The 15782-nt window shown below is 40.3% G+C and overlaps 1 protein-coding gene across 6 annotated transcripts in view; it reads right to left on the reverse strand.

The window, feature by feature from the left end:
- Window positions 1–223: 223 nt before the first annotated feature.
- Window positions 224–15782, reverse strand: part of FRMPD4 (FERM and PDZ domain containing 4) — a 295945-nt gene continuing 280386 nt past the window's right edge. For 5 of the 6 annotated variants that reach the window (XM_070750807.1, XM_070750808.1, XM_070750811.1 and 2 more), the window contains 7 exons: window positions 15077–15203; window positions 13495–13584; window positions 10772–10954; window positions 7963–8101; window positions 6414–7472; window positions 4826–6103; window positions 224–2079 (listed from right to left, as the gene is read on the reverse strand). In XM_070750807.1, coding sequence (XP_070606908.1) covers window positions 773–2079; window positions 4826–6103; window positions 6414–7472; window positions 7963–8101; window positions 10772–10954; window positions 13495–13584; window positions 15077–15203 — 4183 coding nt within the window. In that variant the 3' untranslated portion in view covers window positions 224–772. Of the gene's footprint in view, window positions 2085–4825; window positions 6104–6413; window positions 7473–7962; window positions 8102–10771; window positions 10955–13494; window positions 13585–15076; window positions 15204–15782 lie in introns of all 6 variants that reach the window. The other variant, XM_070750812.1, reaches the window with a different exon arrangement.

Genomic DNA, 15782 nt, shown 5'->3' on the forward strand with positions numbered 1-15782 from the left:
TTAGAGGGAACTATGGCTGGGAGTGTAAGGCAGCTCCACCTCCCTGTCTTGTGGTGACTGCACTCAAAAGAAATAAGAAAATATCCCCCTCAAAATAAGCTTTTGTGCTTATTTAAAAGCCCAAAAGAAAATAAAACTTGCTTTTATTTTTAGGAACATATAATATTGTTAAATTCTGGGTCCGTATTAATATTTGCAAGAGGTATTTAAGGACTTTAAAAAAGTAATCAAAAGAAATAAACTGTAACATAACAGATGCATCAGGCAAGCAATGTGAACAAAAGATTTATTGTGTCTGTGTATTGATAGGAGTTTATGTGTGACTGATTTCTAATAAATTGTAATAGTCTCTGAAGTGTAAAATCTATTTTACTATTAAAATTATATTTCAAATATTAAATACTGTTATATACATTATGATTTCATTTTTAGTTCTAACTGTAAATGCTATAGTTCCCAAGTATAAACCTGGAAAGTAAAAGGAAGTAATTATATAAACACCCACCTACCCACCCACACGTGTTTGTATATACACACACATACATATGCTGTTTTTCACATATGAAAAACATGAATAAAGCAGGATATAAATGGCCTAAGGTTTATCAGTATGTGTGTGTGTGTGTGTGTGTGTGTATAGTCACTTACCTATTTCATATAAAATAACAAAATATATATAGAGAGGCATGTTTGTTAATTTTAGTTTTTACATAGTAAATAAGAGTTTTTAAATGTATGGCTTTGCAGACATAGATTATGAAGTGACTTCTATTTATTTATTTAAAAGCGTTTTAAGAGAACGTGTTAGTGTGCTTACAATAGTGGCCATGGTGGTCGAATGACAAGCCAAAAGTTTCATGCTAGAGTTACTTGAACTCTTTCCACTCACTGCTTCAGCAGCTTTTAGAAGAGAAATGTAGTTGATTACAACCTCATCTACTTTCACTATAATCTCCTCCTGCTGTGCTTCAGAGTCCATGATTTTAACTAAACGCATGCAGGCTTCTGTTAAGCAACAGAGAACTTGAAAGCTTGAAGTCATTGCTACAAGCATTTCCTCTGGGCTTTTTTCAGCCATGGCCATTTTCCTGCAGGCACTTCCCAACTGTTGTGATTCTACAGATAACAGTTGTTTGTACTGAGAAAGTTTAAGGTCATGTGTTTCTGGATGATCCTCCTTCTTGTCCACACTTGACCGGACCAAAAAGAGTAGCTCATTGGCATCCTTTTGTGCTGCAAGAAATCCATCAGGCACTGCATATTTCTTCTCTTTCATGGCACTGAGTCTTGCAATTTGTGCATCAAAGGACATGTTACTGAGATCTGACTGACTTCTGCTTTTGCCTTCTTGACTGTCTCCTGCTTCTCTGAGGGCCTCTACACCTTTCCCCTTGTGTTCCTCGTTCTCAGTCTGAGTAGTTAATTCTTCTAATGCGCACTGCATCTCTGGTTGACAGAGGCAGGAGTGCTGAGTGCTGCCTGCATATTCAATTTCATCATCATCATCAGCATTCCCCATCGTTAGGAAACAAGAGCTAAAAGGGCTGCGACATTTCCAGTTGCTTGTGTCTCGTTTTCGTAATGGTAACGTTCTGTATTGCTTGGGCTCCTTTTGGACAGCATTCAAGAAGAAAGATCTTCTACTATTCATGCAGATGTTCATGGAACTTTGGGAATAACTTTTCGATAGCTTTTTGCCCAGAAGAAGTCCTCCTCTTTTTTCTAATTTTGAGTCAGATGTTTCAGAAATCTCTGAATGTAATACACTGACGGCAGCTTTCTCCTTCCCAAGAAACATCTCAATGCCTGTAGTTTCTGCAGTGATGCTGCTGCTGCGCCGCAAAACTTTCTTCTTCTGTGGCATTCTGAGGCTTCCTCCGATTGTATCATATGGCCATAAACTGACTGCTACCTCACCTGACAGGCTGACTTTGGGAACATCAAAAGAGTCTTGGTTTTGACTTGGCACTTTTGATTCTGAGTGAATGTAGGATGATAGCAGGATGGAATCAGCTCTGGGCTGTCTAGGAAAAGCTGAAGGCGTGCCTCCTTGTCTTTCACGCACAGGTTCTGTGAAAGCTACACTAGGGGTAGTAGAAGTACAGGGAGAATTATTAAGAATCTTAAAACAAAACAATTTAATGTCTAAACATTTCAGTCTTGTAGTATTTGTCTTATTAAGGCTTAATAGTACGAATAAATGTTATACCATAAGCATAATAAACATATTCAGATATAGCCAGTAAAGGGCAGCCAAAATTTTTACTGCCACACTATGGGTGTGACTTATTTTGTGGGTGTGGCTTGATGGTCATATGACTGGGTAGGAGTGGCTTGCCAGCCATGGGACCAGGTGGGAGCGGTTTGAATGATCATCATCGTTCAAGTGAACTGTTAAGTCCTCGACTTACAACCTCACCAGTGTCGCTCGCTGGGGTGACAATTTGCTTCACATTTCTCATGCTCTCCTTCATGGGTTGCCCCCCTGCAACTCCTGCCAGTGCTGGTCTCCCTGCCGCTTTCCGAAGAGGGGGAGGAGGACGGGAAGGGGGGATTTAAAAATATCGGGAAGCCGAGGGAGAGTCACAAGGTTATTATTGCTGCACGAAACCTTTTCATCTCAGCTGCGGGCAGAGGGCTTCACAAGGGGAAAAAGACCGCAGCCCAGACTGCTTTGGCACAGCGCAGCCCTCCTTTTTTCCCCTGCTGCTGCTGCTGTTGCGCACTCCTTGCTTTTTTCCTCCTTCCTGGCCTTGGAAGGTGGCCACATGAGGCTGGAGGGGAGCCGGGCAGGAGAGAGGGAAGCTCATCCGAGGCCAGGAAGGAGGAAAGAGGAAAAAAGGGAGGAGCGCGCAGCAGCAGCAACAGGGAAGAAGCCAAGCCGAGACCTGTAATCCAGGAAGTGACTGCCGCTAGTCAGCTGGAGCTGCGCATTGAGCTTGATTTCCATGGTGGAACTGTGTTCCACCCCACCTGCTGCCCGCCTGAGAATTAAATAAAAATCACAATTTGACTCAGGGTGTCTAAACTTTTATAAGTTTCTTTATCTTTTATCATTAGTTTTTATTCTTTTATAAACAGAGGAATGGGTCAACTCATTTTTTGCTTTAAGAGGCCAGTGGATGCTTTTGAAGTATCACACCATTATGTTCACTACACTGGAATATGCTTGCGGTGAAAAGAAAGTATATTCGTTCTCTTTTTACCACCTACGGGAATCATTTTTGCTAAATCATACATGGAATCCATAGACTTGTTACTGTACCCAGATAATTTCCATATATAGAGACTTGAATTCCCAGAGTTTTCATCAATGGCTATGTGGCTGAAGAGCTGGTTCACACATCATGAAGAAGCTAATATTGGGATACTGATATAAATATTAAATAGGGAAAATGATTGTGTCATAATTTGGGACACTAGGGTCACTAGGCTAATAGCTGAATCATAATTAATGAAACCTTAACCCTATTACAAATTCAGAATGATTAGCCAGGTATTTATTCTGAATTAGAGTTACATATTTTCACATTTCTATGATTTATGAAATATGTATACTACATATACTCACTTCTTCTTTTAAATACACGCTGGTATTTGTAAAAATCCGTCCCTTCAATAACAGAGTTTGAATACCTTTGTTTTTATAACTATAATTTACAACAAGTTTGTGTTCAGAAATTTGCCTTATTGCATCCACTCACAATTGTTCTGAACATTTAAGCAAGGGAGTTCAAGGGAGTATCAAGAAATTTGAGTAGCCACAGTTCACTTTTTATCTTTAATAAAATTGATTCCAAAATAATATTTTGGCCATTTGTTCTACCTGCTCAAATAAAGAGACATTTTTAAAAAGAGGCATGGCTAGCCATATAATCCTACTCTGATTTTTCTCTTAAAATGGTCACCGAATGAACGTTGGAGATTATTTCTAAATTTTATCTATTATAATATATTGGAAATTGTTTTAAAATATTTACTTTGCATTTATTATTTCAAGTCTGTTTAATATTTTTCTCTTCAAAGTTCCAGTATCTCATCCCATCCAATGTACAGATTGAAGTACATTCTTACTACAGTTGTTAAGCAAATCGCTGTGATTTTTAAATTAATAACAAGATTGTTAAATGAATCTGACTTCCCCAATGACTTTGCTTGTAAGAAGGCTGTAAAAGTGATCACATGCCCACAGGACACTGCAACCGTCATAAATATGAAACTGTTGCCAAGCATTTGAATTTTGATCATGTTACCATGAGATGGTGCAATGGTCATATGGAAAATAATCATAAGTCAATTTTTTCAGTGCCGCTGTAACTTTGAACAATATTAAATGAACTGTTGTAAGTTGTAAGTCAACGACCACCTGCACTGAAATAATTTGAATAACATTTTAACAGGGATACAAGTAGACTTTGTTTATTAACTATTCTGTGAATGTTCAAAGATGCAAGAACACTGAAAAGGAAACTATACAACCAGACCTCACATTTATCACTGTTACAGCTTCCCTGTGGTCACATGATTACCACTGGCAAGCTTTAAAACTTACCTTCAACAAGCAGAATCAATGGGAAAGCTTCAAGTCATGTGATGTCTCACTTAATGACCAAATGGAAAATGACATTAAATCCATTATGGTCACATGATGTTTCACTTAGCATCTCTTTCACCTAATTACGAAGGTGAGATCCCAATTGTGCTCATCCCAATTGTGATAGCTAAGCAAGGACTACCTACAGCATATTCCAGTTTACTTCAATACTTTTAGACCGCATATTTGTTTTATACGCATAATTAGATTAATGGCTCCATGCTACTGTACCTGTAGTTTCTTTAATCTTGGGGACCCTGTGACATCCTTCTTTTAAGGTCCCAAATAAAGGATCAGCAGAATTAGCCGCAGAATGCATAGCAGGCACAACCATTCTGTGACACACAGTTTCAGACTGTTGATGCAGTTCCTTATATGATGTTCCATGGTTGGGATGCATGGCAGCTCTGTCTTCTACTGGAATATAACTGATACTTTTTCCTGTCATATCAGGCATAATGTGCTTAACATCAGAAGTACAAAGAGGAGATTCAATTGGAGTGCCACATGTACTGCTGCCTGTACTACATCCCGCATCCACTGAAGAGCACTGTGAATTTTGCAGAGAAAAGTGACCTTCACTCTGCAAAGATGACATGCGCTTAGCTAAGTGATAATCACACAATCCAGTCATACTGTGTTCAACTTCTGGAAGCTTTGAAAGAGGATCATCTGCAGATAAAGTTGTATCTTCAGAATCCTTTCGGTCTTTGGATAAAGGCAGAATAGTTGTACCAGACACAAAATGTTCATCTAGCTCATGCCCTAAGACACTACTGTGGTCAATCTCAGGATGCGTTTCATTTTTACAGTTCATATATGCTTTCCCAAGACTGGAAACTCTGGAAACTGTCTTTCCATTCATTGTTTCTGGGTCTGTTTTCTCTACTGCCCCTTCATCTAAAACAGCATACCATCTTTGATTGTCCTTGCGAAAGGAAGTTCCCTCTGCATTAAAAGTGCCTGCATGTTGACCCTCCCTTGAGGACAAAGTTTTACCCTTTTGCTCATTGTTTTCTGTTTTTTTGGGTCCTTGTTGCTTTTTCATAAGACCGCTGCCATCAAGATGAGCTTTTCCTTCCCCATCAGTCACCTTACTTTTACGTTTAGTAGTGCAAGAATATATTGCAGACCCCATGTGCAGCTTACTAAAATATTCAGTAACAGATTTTGTTTCCATGGTTTCTGGTTCCATCTCCATGCTATCTGAATGAAGAATCTGTTTTGAAGGCACAACTTTTGACTGGAGCTCTGGATGCTGCAGATTAGCAGATGTATGTACAGATTTCATTAGCAGCCCTCCTACCTGATTCTTGGTAATGGAGAATTCAGTCTGTGATTCCAACAGAGGTTGGTAGCCTTCATTAGTAGGTAAAAACATTCGTGCGGAATTTTCAGTCAGTTTCTGTGCAGTGGCCAATTCAGAATTTTCAGTCATTTCAGAAGAGTTAGTTTCATTGCCAGAATCTGATGATGATTCAGGACTATATGCTCTCAAGATGGCTACACCTGTATGCCACAAAACACAAGAGCCAATTAATGAAATCATATCAGGCACTTCAATATACTGATAAAGATAAGGGGTTTATAAGCTTTAAAATGGTTCTGAAACATTGAATAACATATTGCATTGATTCCAAGTAAGGCAACTTAATGCAATGGTAGTTCTATTATATGGTGCCTGTAGGTGATGGTCAAAAAATAATAACACAATAACACAATGTTTTCAAAAGAGCTAATGCTGAAAAGCCTAAATGGGGGGAAGGGATGAAATGATATGATTTCTTTCAACGAATAAAGGTAACAGTGGTGAAAGAACCTGAATTTTCATTCATCTGGTGTTCCTCAGAAGCAGATAAGGCCTTCAGGGCTTGAAGCGTAGATACCACAACATTTTCCAGTCCTTTTTCACATTTCTCTTCAGGATTAGTAGGGACAGCATCAATAAGTGACACTGGAATATCACTACTTCCAACATTATTAGTTTGTTCCTTGTCTGCTCTGTACTGTGCTGTGTGACACTGAGAATCTTCCTCATCAGAGCTATCCCTGAATCCTGGTGGAGGAGCAGCAATAGCCATATTTAGAGAATGCAATAGGAAGTCATCTTCATTATCATCACCTTCTGGAGGTGGGAGTGATGTCAAGTCTATGATATCATCACTAGAGCCTGAAAGGCTGAGAAGAGCAGACCTATCGATTTCTCCAACCATAATGTCTTCCTCACAACTGACATCATCTTCCTCTTCAGCATCATCTGTGTTCTCTGAGTAGCAAATGTCATGCAGCAGAGGCTCTTCTATTCCTTCTGCACCTTCAAATATTTTATCATCATGTAAACCTGCATAAACAGAATTAGCAGCAAAATGAAAACTTTCAGCATCTGGGGACAATTCCAAACTCTTAATGTCATTGGCATGACTTATATAAAGGGTGGTTTGTTTATCTAGTGCTTCTGGACTTTCATCCAATAATCTTTCATAGCCAAGAGTTTGAGGATTCACACCATCCAAATCATGATCTCCAAAAATAAAAGATACTTTTGCAGCTCTTGGAGATCCTTGGATTTTCTTGCTTGATTCCAAACCTCCAGAAAAGGACAGCATGTGTTGCGGGTTTGAATTTTCATTATCTTCTGCCTCTGTAAAGTCATTTTGTTTAGCAAACTGTTGATCAAGTCCACTTGAATTATAAACATTCTCTATGTACAGATGTCTGTGTTCTTTTGGACATATGGCTCTATCGGAGACCTCTGCAGTTTTTGGTTTATTATCAATATACATGTGGGCTTCCTGCTCTGTTGCTGAGAATGTAGTCATTTTAGTTATATAGTTCCACTCAGATCCATGATGATTAAATTTCCCTTTAGTTTCAATCCCTAAAAGAATGGTAATATAAGGTGAAAAAATTGAGTTATCAAAATAACTTGTGCAGTATTTTAATATTTCAGATTAAATTATTTGTAATTCCTAAATATTAACTCTTTTAAATTTATCTTGTTTATATGACCTTCGAATACATTTTTAAAACCTTATCCATTCTGAGCTGTTCTTGATGAGTTCTAAGTCATTGAAATATGCACAGTGAATATACAATAAAAATAAATAAAAAAGCAAAAAAAAAGAACTTTGACTGCCTACTTTTAAAAAATGCCATGAACAATTCTATTTGGGCCTAAGCAGATAAGAAAGCTAACATGAATAAAAGTTAAGGTTTAAGGAAATTACCTTTAACTTAGAAATCACATTTGAAAATCCAAATGCTTTACTATCAAAGTTCTCCATTGAAGGAAGTAGAAGCTTCACGAAAAATAAACAAGTATATTTTTTTACATACTGCAATGTTCATTGTTCTGTAATATTAATTACCTGTTTCACAAGTCTCACAGTTTTTCTTGTTGGCCACGTTAAATATTGATCTCCTGGAATCAACTAGGAGTCTATAATATCCAGCTGTTAAGCATGCAAGATTCATGGCATCTGATGATTCCATCAGCAATATGATTGGCTATGCATTAAAAAAAACTTATTATCAGAAAGCAACTAAAAACCAGTATACTTTGGAAATAAAATGAAGAATTAATTATATGTTAATAGAGATATTTTAATTGTATTTACACATATAATGATCTTCAACATATTTATTTTATGATGTTCAATGGATTTCCATGAATTTGTCAGATATACATAGAGAAAATTACAGCTTTTTATAGTAATATATTCTCTCGAAATGCAATAATTACAGAAATCATAACAATGAAATGTTGCTATTAACTATACTGTACAAAAACTGTTTATAAACATACTAAGAATTGCAATAAACTAACTGAAGGGATTTAATTATCCTTCCATATGAAAGAGACCATTATATCTGGTGTAATCACCTCTGAAATGTTATTTAGGTCAGTTTGAAACTGATTTTAGGTTATAACATTGTGGAATTGTGGAATCACACAAATACGGAGTGTATTTGCCCTAGTTTTCACTTGGTAGGTTATGATCAAGACTTACACTTCCTATAACACAAAGTAATGGCAATAGAAGCTGAAGAAATGGTCTAGACCAGTGATGGCAAATCTTTTAGGCACCGAGTGCTCAAACTGGAATGCACATGCATGTAGGAGCACTGTAAACCTTAAGACCAGTTGGCAATCACTTGCATGTGCATCGGCCAGCTGGTCTGGATTATCAGTGCTCCAACATGCACAAAGACCTCTGGCCGGAGAGTATGCACCCGCTGGAAACCAAAGAACAGATGGCGGGCATGTGCATGCACACTGGCATGCGTGCCACAGTGCCAGAAACCTAAAACCCAGCTGACAAAGGCTTGCATGCCCACAGAGAGGGCTTGGGTTGCCATCTTTGGCATGCATGCCGTAGGTTTGCCATCAGGGGTCTAGACAGAATATGTAAGTATTCTGAAATAGACAGTTGAAATTATAAGTCATTTAAATTTTGAGAAAGAACTCTGTGTATGAATAAAACAGCTATCTCTTTTAACATTGCTCTCTCCTAACTGAGTGGGGCAGTCTGATCAAGATAGCATCTTTTGGAAAGCTGAATGAGAAAAATTACTGAGTTGTCATCACTATAACTTATCATTTAGCTGGCAAAAGAATTCGGTCAGGTTCCTTTTAAAAAAATCAAGATGGCAATTTTTAAAAATCATGTCAACCAAAAATAATAATTACCATATTTTTTTTTGTTCAGTGCTATCAACACAGTACAGTGATCCCTCGAGTTTCGCGATCTCGAGTATTGCGAAACGCTATATCGCGAGTTTTCAACCCGGAAGTAAACAACACCATCTGCGCATGCGTGCCTTTTTTTCTATGGCCACGCATGCGTAGATGGTGGAGTTTCCCGCCGGGCAAATAAGCTGCTGGGTGGCTTCCCTGGGTCTTCCCCCTCTTGCCCCGGTAAGACCCCAGCGGCTGCGCGAGTAACGGCGTGGGCGGGCGGGCGGCACGCGCGGGGACACCCCAGCTCTGCTTCCCAGCTGGGAAGCGGCCCCAGCAACGGCGTGGGCGGGCGGGCGGTGCGCGCGCGCTTGGGGAAACCCCAGCTCCGCTTCCCAGCTGGGAAGCCGCCCCAGCAACGCGCGCGCGCTTGGGGACATCCCAGCTCCGCTTCCCAGCTGGGAAGCGGCCCCAGCAACGGCGTGGGCGGGCGGGCGGTGCGCGCGCGCTTGGGGAAACCCCAGCTCCGCTTCCCAGCTGGGCAGCCGCCCCAGCAACGCGCGCGCGCTTGGGGACATCCCAGCTCCGCTTCCCAGCTGGGAAGCGGCCCCAGCAACGGCATGGGCGGGCGGGCGGCACGCGCGCGGGGAAACCCCAGGCGCGAGCAACGGGGTGGGCGGGCGAAGGGCGGGCGGCGGCGGAAGTAAAAACACCATCTGCGCATGCGCAGATGGTGTTTTTACTTCCGCACCGCTACTTCGCGAAAAATCGATCATCGCGAGGGGTCCTGGAACGGAACCCTTGCAATGATCGAGGGACCACTGTAATGAAAACATCAAATGAAAAACAAATTAGTCATTTCTGTTTTACTTGAAAGGAGTCAAGCAGTATATTAAATTATAGAGCTGCTATTTAGTGCCCCTAAATTTTACCAAAGCAATAAAAAGAAAAAAATCAGTGCATGTTAAGAAAATGTTGTGAATAAACTTTAGCTTCATTCTATAAAGGACCACTATGAATTTTAGTTCAAAATAAATAAAGGATTGTGATTAAATTTTCTAAAGTACATATCATTACCAAAATTGTATTTCAACGCATTCTTCAATTTTTTAAAAAAACTCCAAATACATTAAAATCTCAACATTATTCCTATTTGGATTTTGTTTTATGAATAAACTTTTGTTCTTAATTTCTTTCACAAATATTAGAATACCAAATCGGAAAATAAGATTAAGTAGTAAAGGGAGCAAATATTTTGTTTAAAATATTGTGAACTTGTCACAATAATTTTATTTTAAAATAGACATTTAAAAAGCTTTTTCAGTTTTCTAATGAGCTGTTGCAATTTAATAGAATTAATTCCAATTTTTTAATTCAATGAATAATTCTAAAACTGAAATAAATGGATCACCAAAACAGAATAATTGACTGAATTCTTTTAGTTAATATTTTACAATAAACAGCTCTTTGTTGTTAATACCAATCAACAATCAACTTACTTTTACATCTAACACATGAAGCTCAACTCTGACAGTAGTTTCATCTTCTGCAAACATTTCAATTCTGTTTACGTGGCTAAAATCTGCCAGGAGGGCTACAAGATTTGTTTTAGTGTTGATTACATGGCTGATGCCATACCGTGGCCCCACTAGTAAGGTGACCTCAGAACGCTTTTCTCCCTGCTACAACACAGAAAATAAAAAAGACAGAACTTTAAATAGTGTCATCATGCATAAAGACCCAAAGCAGCCTTATTTCACATAATGTATTTATTTAATTCACATTATGAATAGGTTATAGATAGTATTGGGTGAACCAAACTTGCATAGTTCGGGTCCATGCCGAACTTTGCGGGGTTCAGCATACCGAACCCGAACCCGGACTTTTCCAGAAGTCCGTGTTCAGGTTCGGCGTTCACTCAAACACCACGATGGGTGGGAGGGGGAGGCAGAGAGGGCTCTGAGGCTCAAGCCGCTGACTTGGCTTTGGGGGGCAGGAGGGGTGACTCCAGACCCGGAGCCTGACCTCCTTCCCAGCGCTTCGCCTCCCGCCGGGCAAGAGGGCTCGGGAGGCAGGTTCTGCCGGCCGGCTATTCAGGATCCCGGCCGGCAGCTTCAAAGCGGGCGGTGGGCGGGAGGTGGAGGTGGGGAGGGCTCTGACTCAGAGCCCTCCCCGCCTCCCGCCCGCTTGAAGCTGCCAGCCGGGATCCTGAAGCACTGGGGAGGAGGTGTCAGTCTCCATCAAGCGGGTGATGGACGGGAGCCACCGAAACAAGAGAGAATTAGGGGCAGGGATTTTCGGCTTGGGGAAGGAAGAAACAAATGGACTTTGGGGAGGGAAAATTCATCCTCTTCCTTCTCCTCTTCCTCCTCCTCATTCTCCTCTTCCTTTCCTCCTCCTCCTTATTTTCTTTTCCTCCTCCACCGGCATTCAAAGGACCGCCCCCCATGCCTCCTCTTTGTCCGCTGTTTTCCCTCTTTGCTGGCATGCAGCGCTGGAAAGAAAGTGACCTCTCTTCCCCTGTGTTTTATGGAATGCAGGGCAGCGCTGGTACAGCTTGGGGAAGGAAGGAACGAAGGGGCTTTGGGGAAGGGGTGGAGAAATTCTTCCTCTTCCTTCTCCTCTTCCTTCTCCCTTCCTCCTCTTCCCTCTCCTCTTCCTTTCCTCCTCCTCCTCCTCCTCCTCCTCCTCCTCCTCCTCCTCCTTGCTTTCTTTTCCTCCCCCACTGGCATTCAAAGAACCAGCCCCCACGCCTCCACTTCGTCCACTGTTTCCCCCTTTGCTGGCATGCAGCCCTGGAAAGAAAGCGATCTCTCTTCCCATGTGTTTTCTGGAATGCAGGGCAACGCTGGTACAGCTTGGGGAAAGAAGGAACGAAGGGGATTTGGGGAGGGGGCGAGGTGTTGGTTATGGGATTCCTTTCATCTCTTCTTCTCCTTCTCCTCTTCCTTTCCTCTCTTCCTCCTCCTTTCTTTCTCTTCCTCCTCCGTCCAGCTCTGCCCATCCTGCCCCACAAGCATCCTTCTAATTTCTCACATGGGCCAGGAGCGCTCCGAGCTCTGGTCCTGTGCCAAGCACAGCTGCAAACCTTGATGGTTTCCCCTCTGCCTGACTTCCACACAGGCTGGGTGGGAGGGACTGAAAAATCCTTCTATTAACATACCTCCAAAGCCAAGGGAGGGCACAAAAAGAGACTTGGCCATGCAGTTTGGAAGGGGGGGATGTTGCACTGCAGAACTTGGTCTGGGGGCAGTGCTTTGATCCTGAGCTGCACAGCGTTCATTCCGCTTCCTCCTCCTTCTCCCGACCCACTTGCGCGTGCCCTCATCCCCAACAGCTGCACTCTCTCCCACCGATCGAGAAGCCTTTTCACTTTTTTTGGCTTCTTATTTGTTCCATGAGGAGCAGGATCAATAGGAGGAGGAGGTGGAGGGCGCGCATCTCTCCTCCTCGCTCACCCTCCCGCCCACCGCCTGCTTGAAGCTGCCGGCCGGGATCCTGAAGTGGCCATCATCCGCTTGAAGCTGCCCGCCAGGATCCTCAAAAGCCGGCCTGGCAGAATCTGCTTCCCAAACCCTCTTGCCTGGCGGGAGGTGAAGCACTGGGGGGGAGGTGTCAGGCTCCATCAAGTGGGCAATGGCCGGGAGCCGCCGAAATGAGAGAGAACTAGGGGCAGGGATTTTCAGTGGCTCCCAGTCATCACCTGTTTGATGGAGCCTGACACCTCCCCCCAGCACTTTGCCTCCCGCTGGGCAAGAGGGCTTGTGAGGCAGGTTCTGAAATGAGAGAGAACTAGGGGCAGGGATTTTTGGCGGCTTCCAGCCATCGCCTGCTTGATGGAGCCTGACCCCACCTCCAGCGCTTCGCCTCCCGCCGGGCCAGAGGGGTTGGAGTTGGGGTTCGGCAAACCTACTGGAACTCCGACGGCAAGTTCGTCCGAACCCGCCGAACCAAACTTCAACAGGTTCGCCCAACACTAGTTATAGATCAAAGTGCTCCTTTCAGAAAATATCTTTGACTGTTTTCCTAAATTTATATACTCCGCTTTATGAAAAATAATGCTAATATAAATTGTATAACATTAGTAATATTATGGAAAATAATGCTAAAGACATTGTACAACTTGGTTCAATATTATTTTTAATGCAATTATGGGATTATCTCATTATTATTATCAAAATTCAATTTACAAAAACTAAAAAATCAGGCGAAACAAGCCCACCATTAATGTTGCCTTGAATACCCGTCCTCCATATAGTCGCAGGTCACTGAGAAACTTGAGATAGTGTACTTTGGCTTGCAGAGCAGAAAGCTAAAAGTAAAGACGGGGGGGAGGATTAAAAAATTATTACAATGATAAAACTCAGGTATTTTTTGACATTGTGGTCATTTTTAGATTTTGGATTTTCCTAGCATTTTGGACCAGAAGAAAAGGTTCTCCTTTTGGCTGTCTCTGATTGGTATTTATCAGTTCAAATGCTTCAGCAGATCTTTCACAAAGTAAGCCTAATTCTTAAAATCTTTAGAATTCTATGGATATATTAATAACAAGTCAAAGGAAAATATATCTGAACTGAACTCTTTCTCCTAATCATAAACCAGGGAAATGCAGACCACAACATCTATTGCAATGGCTCTTACTTTCCTCCTCCATGATCTATCCCTTCCCAAACCCAATTAGTCAAGCAATAGCAAGCATAAGGCTGAAAGCATTCAGATATAAAAGCAAGGGAAGCTGTTGGAGACTCCAACACCATCTTAATTTATTAGCACAACTCTCTATCCTTATGTGGGTTAAAGAGATTCTGAGTAAATGGAGAAAACAGTAGTTATAACCTCAAGCAAAATCTTCATGACATTGAAAATCTACAAATGATGAAAATGACCCACCAAAATTCAGTGAGAATTTTGCTTGACCATGCTGTTACTACAATCTGGAAGCCTTACAGAGAATTGATTTACTCTATCTAATCTCAATTTCTAACAAGATATTAGATTTCTAAATTTGCATACTTCTGAAATAATTCAGAAGAATTAATTCAGATTGATTCTAGTGTGAGCACAGCCTCTGTCTAATTTTCATGAACAACCCCCCCACACAGTTTCTTTAGGTGTATGTGGACTATTTCAATGCGAACAACAAAAATATCCTATGCAGAAGGTACACAATGTTTTTTCAAAATCATTTACAGATGTGCAAAACTAGTCTAGACTGTTTCAGAGAAAGAAAGCTAAATACATCTTTGCATCATACATTGCTCTGAAATGAAGGCAATTCAGGAGAGATTACCTCAATCTAGTAGTGCCTTTTAATACAGTATATGATCCATATTTCCTATACTGCATATCCAATTGGGTGTGAATCTGAAGAAACCCCAGCCTATATCCTTTAATGTCAAAAGTTAATAATTAAATCAGAAAAGTTCACTTGATGGTATAAAAAAATCAAGAGGTTTGCATGATGAGAAAGATATATGGCACTGAAAGAGTCCCTAGATAGATGATTTAAAACAGGAAAAGAATTTTCAAGCACTTTTGATATGTAATGCATAGAATAGAATAGAAAAGTTATGTTCTTGTGATGAACAATTCCCAGTACTTTCAATATTAAAAATGATTTTGCTAAATTATTTTTCCATTATTCTTTAAATGTACAGTAAGCATTATACACTGTAGATCCAGGCAATCGCTTAAAATTAAGTTGGTCATTTTTTGTGTCTGAAAGATTTCTTTTAAATTCTCTCCTTTGGATTTTGTTCTCTTTATTATGAAAATGTATTTCTATTGAGATGCAAATATATTACCTTTTTACCTGGAGGAACTAGATTTTGATTTGCTTTGACAAGATGTGAAAGTGCTTTCTTTATGTTCTTTTCTTTCATGCTCTGCAGAACAGCAGATGGAATAAATGTTTCCAGTCCCCATTCTTTTCTGCAATTTAAAAGATATTTATAATTCACATTTCTATGAGAATTACCTATGTTTGTAATAACCCATGCAATCTGAGAAAACAGTTATGGTCAAGCAAATATGGATTGTTTATCTATTCAGGCTGTCAAAATTGTTTTTAGTTTTTCTTAAATTAAACAGTTATCTTCTAAATTTATAGTGTATTCTATATAATTATATAATATAATTATATAATATTCTATTCTATTATAGAATACACTGTAATTACACTGTAATTATATTCCATATTATAGAATACACTGCAATGTAAGAATACATTCTTATATTATAAGAGCCCTGGTGGCACAAACTTAAAATCTTAAAGAATGTGAAATAATTCACAAAAAGCTAAATAAAATTTTGATCTAAAAAAGTTGCAAATGCATTGAGGGTCTAGTCAAATTTAGAGTATTTAGTTTTTAGACTTGGACACAAGAAAGGATTAAAAATTTTCAATAGAAGGAGAGGGGAAAATGCCTGTTTTTGTGCTGATTAAATGTGATTTAAACTGATACAAAACATAACATTGGAAATATTAAAACAGATTCTGGAAGATCTTTG

The sequence above is a fragment of the Erythrolamprus reginae genome, chromosome 4 (genome assembly GCF_031021105.1).
Source record: "Erythrolamprus reginae isolate rEryReg1 chromosome 4, rEryReg1.hap1, whole genome shotgun sequence".
NCBI classification, from domain to species: domain Eukaryota; kingdom Metazoa; phylum Chordata; class Lepidosauria; order Squamata; family Dipsadidae; genus Erythrolamprus; species Erythrolamprus reginae.